Consider the following 12,415-nt stretch of genomic DNA (forward strand, 5'->3'; position numbering starts at 1 on the left):
CTGTATGCATTCGGTTTGTGGTTTGTTGACACATGTGGTAGAGGTTCCCTTTTTTTCATTTTACCCATGAGCCCCTCAAAGCCAAATTGCCTTCTTGTCCCATAAACTACATCCTATATTCAGCCTGCCTTTGTCAAGCTAGTAGTCTTAGTTTTTGGGAATTTGTTTATTGCGGTTTGGTTATATGCTCTCATTGAGATGATGTTGGAAAAAGAATGAAGGGGGAAAAAGAATTGAAAAATGAAAGAAAGAAAAAAAAAAGAAGAAAAAATGATTCGAAAAAGAAAAAAAGTGTGCTGTACTGAAGAGGGTGGTCGATCGACTGCTTCTTTTGGTCGATCGACTGCAGCCCGAGAAAAAAGGAAAAAATCATATGTTTCAATTATTATGATTTGGTGATTTTCACTCCCATGTTATCATCTATATTCTTTGGGGAGTTGACTTTTATGGAAGTTGCGAGATTTGTGCTTGATAATTAGCACTGGGTTTTATTGTTGATTTTGAGCAAGAAGTTAGATGTTGTCATATGGTTTTGTTTAGGTACTAGCTTGATCACCTATACCTCCACATTCCCATAAATGTTTTGCCTCTTCTTACCCATTACCTCACATATCCATATTCACCTCGGCATGTGTCATGGTCATCTGTTTGTTTGGAATGCGTATGTACGGTTGTAGAGATTACTTTCATATTAGGTTGCAGGCATGTTTTCATAGGTCGTAGTTAGGTGAGAGTCTTTACAAATTTTACTTCTTTCTATCTTTTACATATTTTCACCTTGTGCTTATTTGAGTGTTTTGAGCGACCCGCGAGAGTCCAATTTGATAAGTCTCTACAGTTGATGGTTCAGCGAATTTTTAACGACATCATAACTCGTTTGCATGACTCACCTTGCTAATTGATTGTTAGTTATTGCATTAAATTGGTTTAGGCTTGACAGTTTGCATTTCGCTCTGAGATTGAACTCGTTCCATTAGGTTTTAGGATCGAGTCTACTTCTTGCTTGGGGACAAGCAAGGGTTTGGTTTGGGGAAGTTTGATGCGTATCATTTATATGATGTTTTACACCCTACTTTACACGCATTTCAGAGCTCAATTGAGTAGTTTATGCTACTATTTCCCTTGTTTCGTGTATTTCTTCCTTTTCTTGTGATTTTGTAGGAATATGAAGATTTCAGTGGAAAATAAGCCGAATCCGTCCCTAAGTACTTAGCATTGCATTTGACATGGAGTATTGACTCGAGGAATGAGCTTGGTGCGCGTTTCAAGGCCTAAAGATAGCAAAAGCAAGGGTGCGTACGAGTTTAACAAGCAAAGAAGCATTTTACGATATTGCAGCCTCGTTCAGATGGCTATATCTCGAGTTCTAGATCAGATAATCAAGTGATTCCAATTGGAGATGAAATCTTATCTTCTTAGCTTTCCAACGCCACGTAGAACGCCTGATTTGACCAAGTAACGAAGAAATGGCAGCTGTTTTAAGATCGGTGCGCGCAGCAGGAATCGTCAGAATGCATTGCATTCAAAGACCTTTGGTCGATCGATCGCCATAGTGGTCGATCGACCACTCCACGGGTCTGACGCAAAATAAAAGATCGAGAATTCCAAAGCCCATTGTGATTAGGTTTAGGAATAAAGGTTATGCAGGATTATTTCTATATAATGTATCCTTAGTTTTCAGAATAAGCATTCAGTTTTGATCATCGAGTTCTACAGATACATTAGTTTAGATTATTTCCATTAATAAAGTCTCTAGTTTCGCATTCGGTTTTCGATCTTCTCTTTTCAATTCCTTTACACGATATCCTCTGTTCCTTTATTCAGTTTTACTGCTTTCCTTCGTAGTATAAGAATTGCTAGGTTAGATTGCCCGAAGCCAAATTTATCGTTTTATGTTAATTGTTCATTTTATTAATTCAAGTATGAATTCGTTAGCTTTAATTGTTGATTTTGTTGCTTCCAATATTTCTAGTATGAGTAGCTAAGTACCCTTCGCTAAGATGTAGGGGATCTATGGCGTAGATGGCATTAGAATAGGTGACCTCGCATTAGGGCTTGGTCGATCGATCGCTTAACGGTCGGTCGATCGAGTGTCGTTGGTCGATCGACTGGGATAGCTGGTCGATCGACTGACTTCGCGTCTGGTTTTGCTTTGTTTGCTTCGTTAAGTGCTTTATCTTTCAATGAGACCGAGAGGAGACTTGATAGATGCTTAAACTTGACCATCCCGTAGATCGAGAGATAGAATGGGCAATAATTAACGAATTAAAACGACTAAATTGCTAAGATCAAGAGATAACGTGATTTAGTTTGTATTAGGAATCATTAATCAAGAACGAGAGTTAGTATTAATGAGACTTAGGGATTAGTAGCATAGGCCGAGAGGTAGTTACTTTTTGACATGGACCGAGAGGACTTGTTTTCCCCATCCTTCGCGACCGTATTTCGAAGTTACCTAGGATTATGTGCCATCGCAGCTATAGTGAACCGACCGTCTTAGCATTTCTTTTATCATTGTTTACCGTCCCTTGCAATCTTTATTTATTTATTTAATTTATGTCATTAGATTTAGATTCAATTCTTATCAAAACCCCCACAATTGTTACCGTTAGACTAAAATTAGAAACAACTATTATCTCCCTACCTCCCTACGGATCGACCCTTACTACCGCTTGCTAGCAGTAGTTTGGAATTTATAAATATTATTTTTGGTACTCGCTTCGACAGGTATCAAATTTTGGCGCCGTTGCCGGGGAGGCAGCGCTAGTTTTAGTTGTTTTTCATTTTAGTCTGTTTTTCGCCTCAAGGGAAGACCGAGTACCTTGAGGCAGTTCTTATCTTCTTCTTTAATGTTGTTTATTTGCAGTACTTCAGGAGAGTCCACTCATGTTCCATTATCAGGAGCAGCAGGTGCTGTTTTGTGTGAGATGCGGCGGAGTGGGACACACATCTGAGGCATGCGGGCACCCTATGGAGAAGATGTTTGCTTTTCATCAACTTCAGCTCGACAATTCGTATAATTACACTCCTGCTTCACCGCATCAACCATATGTGCCTCCTTATGAAGCCCCACCACCATCCACTCTGTCAGAGCAAGAGTTGAAAAACGAAGTTGCAGAGTTGACGAGTCTAGTGCAGCTTCTTATGGTGGAGGTACAGAAAAGCAATGCGGCGAATCAGGCCTTAATTGCAAAGCTGATATCTCAAATTGCTACATTAGACAAGAATGCAGCTGAGATACCGAGTCAATTTCACTCTCTGAATCAGCATATTGAGACCGTACATGCAATGACGCTGAGGAGCGAGTCTGCTCTCGATGGACCCGAGAAAGTTGCTGAAAAGGGGAAGAAGAAAAAGGGGGAGAAAAAGGCGATCAACAGTAATCACAGTCGATCGACTGACATACCCAGTCGATCGACTAGTTCGCGCAAAGACACGGCTTCTGTTCCTGTAGAGGTCAGTCGATCGACTGACATTCATGGTCGATCGACTGACATCGTTGCTGAAAGTGATCCAATTCGTCCTCCAATGCCAGATAACTTGAGGGATTTCTTGTTTCGGGATGAGACGACTCCAAAATTAATGAGGCAAGATCCGAATGCTGATGGTTCAGTTCCAGTTCTAAGGTATGACCCTACGACGGTTAATGGTTCATTCCTAAGACGGTCTGAAGAAGGGTCAAGTTACAACAAAGACAGAGTAGTGGATTTTCAGCCTAAGTCCACTAATGCCAGTGTGAGAGACCTAGAGGAGAGGGCAAAGCTACTTCTGACAGTCCCTTATCCAGAAAGACTGGTGCCGACCAAAGATGAGGTAACATTCGATAAATTTAAAGATGTCGTGCGTAGTCTTAACGTGCAAATTCCTTTCTTAGAGCTAGTTAATCAAATACCTGCATATACGAAGTTCATGAAACAGTTGCTAGCTAAGAAGAGGTCTTTGAATGTTGTGGAGTCGGTGCATTTAACTGAAGAGTCTAGTTCGTACTTAACTCACACTGCTACTCATAAACTGTCTGACCCAAGTAGTTTTTCTGTCCCATGTAGCATTGGTACCTTCTCAATTGAGAAGGCATTATGTGATTTAGGGGCTAGTGTCAGTGTTATGCCTTTGAGTCTGGCTAAGAAGTTGGGATTGACTAGATTTGCCATTACTGACATGATTTGTGCAAATGGTCGACCGTTCAGATTCGGCAAAGTAGGGGTCTTAGAGAATGTGCCTGTTCAAATTGAAAAGTTCTTTTTCCCTGTTGACTTTGTTGTTTTGGATATTCCTGAAGATGTCAACACCCCAATTATTTTGGGAAGACAGTTTTTGCACACTGCTGGTGCAATAATTAATGTAGGGGAAAGAACTTTGAGATTTAAGGTAGGGAAGCACTCTATTATGTTTGCCCAGTCCCCTAGGAAGAAAGACCCCATGTGGCCCATGACCTGTAATATGATTTCTGAAAAGAAATCTTATTTTGTACTTTCTCGACATTCCCACTTCCTTACCCGTACCTATTCTGTCATGACACCTCCGCTTTGATTGGGAGCAAATTGGAGGAAGATTCTTCTGTTTTGAATATTGCAGGAACTGGTTTGGGGAAGGAGAAGCCGCTCATTGCTCCATCTTTGAAGGAGCCCATTGTTCAGAGAGGCGGTCTAGGATGTCTTAGCTATCCAACTGATGAGGAGCCAGATGAGGATCCCAAGAAGAAGGAGTCAGTCAAAATTTCGGAGTCGGATCTTGAGTGTGAAGAGCTAGGAGATGATGGTCATGCTTGGGAAGATGCTAGAGATGATCCATTGAGCATCCCAGTCGGAGTAGAGTGGAGTCCAGCTTTTGAGATGAGTACTGCGGAAGCTACTTCATGTAGACAGAAGCCTTGGTCGGAGATTTTCCGCAGTTTCCGTTGATTCGTTTCTTAGACCCTTTTTAAAGACTATTTATTGCTTTTAGACTATTTATCATTTTTCGTGTGCGCGAAACTTCGCTTAGTTTGGTTTGCTTAGGATTTTTATAAACTTTAGACTGTGTTTTTGGGTTTGCGCAATTTTTGGGCGCGTTATTATGTGCATTCGCAGGTTTATAGACCATAATGGCTCAATTTATTGAGCTAATTCGAAGAAATCGAACTTATAAACAGGATTTTCATCGATCGAATGGCCTTCTTGGTCGATCGATCGATCGCTACGATTCTGAGAGCTTCGTTCGTGTCCACTGGCCGATCGATCACTCGCTATGGTCGATCGACCGCCTTTTATTCGTCAGATTGTTATCGATCAATCCCCTGCTGTGTTTGATCGATTTGCGGAGTTAAGGGAGTATTCCCTTCACTTTATTCTCCGCCTAATTTCTGATTTCTTCTGTTTTTCTTATTCTTGCACATAATTTTGCGTTTCAACATTGTTTTCTCGAAATTACGCGCGTACTTGTTTGTCTTTTCAGGTACTTTTTGGAAGCACTGCTGGCTACCGAAACCTCCTAGCTCACGCTGGTTTGGGGAGGTTTCCTTTTTCTGCGCTTAAAGTCTTGTGAGTTTCCAAGTTAAATTTCATGTCTTTTATTTATTTTACCGCAAAATCCCATTTCCTTTGCTATTTTCATTACATGATTTTGCACAATGGGGACATCCCCATTGTGCGATTTGGTTTGGGGAAGGGTTTTGCGTCGCATTTCATTTGCTTGCATTCACGTTTACATTTTGTCTTGCATTGTTGTTCATTTCACATTTATACATACAAATTCAAAATCAAAAAATTCAAAAATTTCAAAAATTTCAAAAATTTCAAAAATTTCAAAAATTTATTTTAGCATGTAGGTTGAGTCGTAACGGTAGTATTTCTATGATGACATTGCATTTTTACCTGTTTTTGCCTAAGCCTTGCTTGATTAACATGTTATTAGTAGAATCATATATGCGTAGTCTACGAGTTTTCGTTAAATTTCTTGCTGAACTTGAGACTTGACTTAGAAATTTGGCAAGCTACTTATATATTCTGAGTTATTAGAGCTTACAACTGGTGGCATTCATGACCAGTTTATCTAATATGTGAGTAGTTACTCCTTATGAGGCATGTTACATAAATTTGCATAAATATGAACTTAATCTGCTTAATACCTGTATGCATTCGGTTTGTGGTTTGTTGACACATGTGGTAGAGGTTCCCTTTTTTTCATTTTACCCATGAGCCCCTCAAAGCCAAATTGCCTTCTTGTCCCATAAACTACATCCTATATTCAGCCTGCCTTTGTCAAGCTAGTAGTCTTAGTTTTTGGGAATTTGTTTATTGCGGTTTGGTTATATGCTCTCATTGAGATGATGTTGGAAAAAGAATGAAGGAGGAAAAAGAATTGAAAAATGAAAGAAAGAAAAAAAAAAGAAGAAAAAATGATTCGAAAAAGAAAAAAAGTGTGCTGTACTGAAGAGGGTGGTCGATCGACTGCTTCTTTTGGTCGATCGACTGCAGCCCGAGAAAAAAGGAAAAAATCATATGTTTCAATTATTATGATTTGGTGATTTTCACTCCCATGTTATCATCTATATTCTTTGGGGAGTTGACTTTTATGGAAGTTGCGAGATTTGTGCTTGATAATTAGCACTGGGTTTTATTGTTGATTTTGAGCAAGAAGTTGGATGTTGTCATATGGTTTTGTTTAGGTACTAGCTTGATCACCTATACCTCCACATTCCCATAAATGTTTTGCCTCTTCTTACCCATTACCTCACATATCCATATTCACCTCGGCATGTGTCATGGTCATCTGTTTGTTTGGAATGCGTATGTACGGTTGTAGAGATTACTTTCATATTAGGTTGCAGGCATGTTTTCATAGGTCGTAGTTAGGTGAGAGTCTTTACAAATTTTACTTCTTTCTATCTTTTACATATTTTCACCTTGTGCTTATTTGAGTGTTTTGAGCGACCCGCGAGAGTCCAATTTGATAAGTCTCTACAGTTGATGGTTCAGCGAATTTTTAACGACATCATAACTCGTTTGCATGACTCACATTGCTAATTGATTGTTAGTTATTGCATTAAATTGGTTTAGGCTTGACAGTTTGCATTTCGCTCTGAGATTGAACTCGTTCCATTAGGTTTTAGGATCGAGTCTACTTCTTGCTTGGGGACAAGCAAGGTTTTGGTTTGGGGAAGTTTGATGCGTATCATTTATATGATGTTTTACACCCTACTTTACACGTATTTCAGAGCTCAATTGAGTAGTTTATGCTACTATTTCCCTTGTTTCGTGTATTTCTTCCTTTTCTTGTGATTTTGTAAGAATATGAAGATTTCAGTAGAAAATAAGCCGAATCCGTCCCTAAGTACTTAGCATTGCATTTGACATGGAGTATTGACTCGAAGAATGAGCTTGGTGCGCGTTTCAAGGCCTAAAGATAGCAAAAGCAAGGGTGCGTACGAGTTTAACAAGCAAAGAAGCATTTTACGATATTGCAGCCTCGTTCAGATGGCTATATCTCGAGTTCTAGAGCAGATAATCAAGTGATTCCAATTGGAGATGAAATCTTATCCTCTTAGCTTTCCAACGCCACGTAGAACGCCTGATTTGACCAAGTAACGAAGAAATGGCAGCTGTTTTAAGATCGGTGCGCTGCAGGAATCGTCGAATGCAGTGCATTCAAGACCTTTGGTCGATCGACCGCCATAGTGGTCAATCGACTACTCCACGGGTCTGACGCAAAATAAAAGATCGAGAATTCCAAAGCCCATTGTGATTAGGTTTAGGAATAAAGGTTACGCAGGATTATTTCTATATAATGTATCCTTAGTTTTCAGAATAAGCATTGATTTTGATCATCGAGTTCTCTGAGATACATTAGTTTAGATTATTTCCATTAATAAAGTCTCTAGTTTCGCATTCGGTTTTCGATCTTCTCTTTTCAATTCCTTTACACGGTATCCTCTGTTCCTTTATTCAGTTTTACTGCTTTCCTTCGTAGTATAAGAATTGCTAGGTTAGATCGCCCGAAGCCAAATTTATCGTTTTATGTTAATTGTTCATTTTATTAATTCAAGTATGAATTCGTTAGCTTTAATTGTTGATTTTGTTGCTTCCAATATTTCTAGTATGAGTAGCTAAGTACCCTTCACTAAGATGTAGGGGATCTATGGCGTAGATGGCATTAGAATAGGTGACCTCGCATTAGGGCTTGGTCGATCGACTGGCTTAACCAGTCGGTCGATCGATTGCCGTTGGTCGATCGATTTGGGATAGTTGGTCGATCGATCGACTTCAGCGTCTGGTTTTTCTTTGTTTGTTTCGTTAAGTGCTTTATCTTTCAATGAGACCGAGAGGAGACTTGATAGATGCTTAAACTTGACCATCCCGTAGATCGAGAGATAGGAATGGGCAATAATTAACGAATTAAAACGACTAAATTGCTAAGATCGAGAGATAACGTGATTTAGTTTGCATTAGGAATCATTAATCAAGAACGAGAGTTAGTATTAATGAGACTTAGGGATTAGTAGCATAGGCCGAGAGGTAGTTACTTTTTGACATGGACCGAGAGGACTTGTTTTCCCCATCCTTCGCGACCGTATTTCGAAGTTACCTAGGATTATGTGCCATCGCAGCTATAGTGAACCGACCGTCTTAGCATTTCTTTTATCATTGTTTACCGTCCCTTGCAATCTTTATTTATTTATTTAATTTATGTCATTAGATTTAGATTCAATTCTTATCAAAACCCCCACAATAGTTACTGTTAGACTAAAATTTGAAACAACTATTATCTCCCTACCTCCCTGCGGATCGACCCTTACTACCGCTTGCTAGCAGTAGTTTGGAATTTATAAATATTATTTTTGGTACTTACTTCGACAGGTATCACCCCATTCAATGGAATCATAGGCTTTCTGAAGATCTAGCTTAAACATACACCTGGGAGATGCAGCCTTTCTATTGTACATTCTAACCAGGTCTTGACAAATAAGGATATTTTCTAGGATACTTCTACCTTTAACAAAAGCCCCCTGATTTTTACTTATGATATCATGCAGTACCAAGGCCAACCTAGCACACAAGATTTTGGAGATGACTTTATAAAGTACATTACAGCAAGAGATAGGCCTGTAATGCACAACACTAGTTGGCCTATCAATTTTAGGGATCAAAGTTATGACAGTAGCATTAATCTGAGAAAGTAGCTGACCAGAATCAAAGAAGTTAATAATGGAAGCACAAATCTCATCCCCAACCACATCCCAAGCATCTTTATAAAACTGACTATTATAGCCATCAGGACCAGGTGATTTACAGCTTGGAATGCTAAACAGGCAAGCTTTAACCTCAGCACTAGTTACTGGTTTTGCCAGAATAGACCAGTGGTCCTCAGAACAACAAGGACCCTTTCTGACCACAGCCAAAGTTAACTTGATCAGTAGGATTTTGAGTACCTAGCAGCTTCTGATAATAAGTTAAAAATGCATCCTGAATAGAACCACCTTCAGTACAAAGAACACCCTGCATATCCTCAATCTGGAAAACCTTATTCAACATAATCCTTTTCTTAATTGCACGATGAAAATAGGAAGTATTCAGATCCCCCTCTAGAGACCACTGCAATTTGGCCTTCTGAGTAAGGAAACTATCCCTAGCTGTAATGAGCCCCTTTAAATCACCAGACAGATCAAGTTCCTGTTGAATCAAATCAAAATCCCTTGGATTATCAACTAACTTCTCTTGTATCTCCTCCAAAGCTCTACTAGCTATGGTGGTGCTGTTCTCTATATCAGAAAAACAGGTAGTATTCAGCTTCTTGAGGACAGGTTTTAAAGCTTTTAGCTTCTTCACCATAGAAAACATCTTAGTGCCTTTATATTTCTGATTCCACACACTTGCAACATGTGCCTTGAAAGAATCAGCTGCCCCCACATATTAAAGTACTTAAAACTTCGTCTACCATCAAATTCAGCTTTCCTATTCACCACTGTACACGGGCAATGGTCAAACAATCCTTCAGGATGGAAATGAGCCATATAATCACCAAAATCATCAAGCCATTCCTGATTGCCCATAGCTCTATCTAACCTGCTATAAACTCTAGCATTAGGTTCCTGCTTATTAGACCAAGTATATAGAGCCCCTGTAGCATTGATGTCCTCCATTCCACAAAGTGAAACACACTCCTGAAAATGCTTCATTTCTGCTTCAGTAGTGCTTCCACCCAGTCTCTCAATAGGAGATAAAACAGCATTAAAATCCCCCATCCATAACCAAGGTGACACACAGGTCTGAGACTGTAGTTTCAAAAAATTCCATAAGGCAATTCTCTCATTCAAGTCATTGAATGCATAAATCATTGTAAGGTAAAACTTCTTATTATCAACTCTAGAGTGGACATACATATGGATATGTTGAGCTCCATATGAAAGAAATTGCAAATCAAAGAGATTAGGTTTCCAGAACACCCAAATTCTCCCACCCTTATGCCAACTACAGTTAGTAGTAATACTCCAACCATCACAAAGAGAGGTATTCTTTTTAAGAAGATTATTAGGTTTGATCTTTGTTTCAATAAGACCAAACAAACCAACCCCATGATTGTGCAAAAACCATTTAACTACTTTCTGTTTATTCAGGTCATTTAGACCCCTAACATTCCAAAAACCGATGTTATGCATTGTTAACAGTTTGAGGAGGGTCTTTCCCACTGTCACCAACTATACCAGTAGGAGTGTTAGCTACCAGAACATCCACAAAAGTATATTTTGAAAATTTATCAGATAACCTTATCCCCACAATGCCCTCCTGCCTAGTATTTTTCATTATTTGTTTAGCAGGTGTTGGCCTCACACTAGGAGTAGCCCTAACACTAGACAGAGGAGGGAATGCTGCAGAGGTAAAAGGTGGAGGGGACACTGTACTCTGCACAGGAGGCTTTTGTACAGGTCTCCAAACCTGTTTCTGTTGCTGCACACCCTTCACTTTCTGAGCTTTTTTAGCAGATGGCCTTCCAGGTTTCCTACATTGAGTAGCATTATGGCCTATACCATTACAGCTAGTACAAGACCTAGGCATCCACTCATAATCAACACCAACAGAAACAACCTTGCCAGTTTCATCCAAAAATTTAACTTTATCAGGTAATTCCTGATCCATTTGTAATTCCACCAAGACCCTAGCAAAGCTTAAACGAACTTTATCATGTGTGTCCTTGTCTTCCTGAACAAATTTACCCACTAAACCTGCAATAGAAGACAAACAATCCCCCCAAAACTTCAGAGGAACCCCAGATAAACGAACCCACACAGGTACAGTTTCCACTTTAGCCTTAACCAGTTCCATATCCAGAACCCATGGTTTGATAACCACAGGTTGTTATCAAAAAGATAATAAACAGACTTTAACAGAGCATCCCTTGCCCCCACTGTGGTAAATCTTACAAGAAAAGCACCATTATCCAAGAAGGAGACTCTGTCAATACCAAACTTGTCCCAAACTCGATATATGAACGATTCAACCAACTCCCAAGGTGGATTAGCGCCTAAAATGTAACAAAAAACAGCATTATTCCAAAAGTCTACCTCTTTTTTTATGTCAGCAGACGTAAATTGAAGAAGACATGTCACATCTTCCTCCTCATCTATCGTCTCCAATACAGGAACATCTTTTCCATTCTTATGCAATATCCACCCAGCACCAGTAACTTCCGCCGTTGCATCAGACATGTCAAGAACAGGGATTCCATTTAACTCCCTTAAAGAAGCTATCTTTTGGGCATCAGCTAACCCTGGACCTTCAAAGTTAGTACCTTTAGTTTTTTGTTGCGACGAGGAAGAACGTTTAGAAGAAAGAAGATCATTTTTTGGATTTTGATACGAATTGGTAATAGATTTCAACGGAGTAAATCTGTTGTTAGTTGTAAATTTCATGACTGCCATGCTGATAAACCCTAAAATCTATGCAAAAGTTTTAGAGCTTTCTCTCTCTTGTTTATCTCTCATAGCTATTTTATTACTATTGGAATTGATTAACTTGTATCGTCATATAATTAATCAACTTTACAGATTAGGGCATCATCCTTTAGGTGTGACCTTAGGGGATCAACTGACCACCACCGTCCCACGACAGTAACGTCAAACTCTAGCAAGCCAATCGTTACCGATTAATGTTGATCAGTTAACTATATAATGAATCATCCCTTACGTATTCTTCAAATGAGATTTAAACATGTGATCAATATGATCGACAATTGTGATCGCATTATTGTCGGGGACACTTACTCCAACAATCTCCCACTTGTCCTCGACAAGTGTGCGTCACCAATTCTCTTGTCCTATTACTATCTCCCACTCAATGCAAGGTGTCTTTCGGGTCGTACTTGCAAGTGATCATATCGAGAGTGGTTTCCTCGATCTGGAGAATAACTGATTTGACCGGAATTATCTACCATAGATACCATC

The 12,415-nt window shown here is 39.4% G+C and overlaps 1 protein-coding gene across 1 annotated transcript; it reads right to left on the bottom strand.

The window, feature by feature from the left end:
- Positions 1–3,884: 3,884 nt before the first annotated feature.
- Positions 3,885–11,893, bottom strand: LOC141613665 (uncharacterized). Its single transcript, XM_074432407.1, has 6 exons — positions 11,260–11,893; positions 10,641–11,197; positions 9,938–10,579; positions 9,407–9,833; positions 8,827–9,312; positions 3,885–3,892 (listed from the first exon to the last, which is right to left on the bottom strand). The coding sequence occupies exons 1-6, from the start codon at positions 11,891–11,893 to the stop codon at positions 3,885–3,887; spliced, it is 2,754 nt and encodes a 917-aa protein (XP_074288508.1).
- Positions 11,894–12,415: the final 522 nt, after the last annotated feature.

Source organism: Silene latifolia, chromosome 11 (genome assembly GCF_048544455.1).
Source record: "Silene latifolia isolate original U9 population chromosome 11, ASM4854445v1, whole genome shotgun sequence".
NCBI lineage: Eukaryota > Viridiplantae > Streptophyta > Magnoliopsida > Caryophyllales > Caryophyllaceae > Silene > Silene latifolia.

Bases quoted from the DNA above. Each gene is read 5' to 3' on its own strand.
- LOC141613665 (XM_074432407.1), bottom strand. From the start codon at position 11,893: ATGGCAGTCATGAAATTTACAACTAACAACAGATTTACTCCGTTGAAA. The intron at 11,198-11,259 runs GTGGGTTCGTTT...CTTCTATTGCAG, and splicing joins AAAGTGGAAACTGTACCTGT to GTTTAGTGGGTAAATTTGTT. The intron at 9,313-9,406 runs GTACTCAAAATC...TGGCAAAACCAG, and splicing joins TTATTATCAGAAGCTGCTAG to TAACTAGTGCTGAGGTTAAA.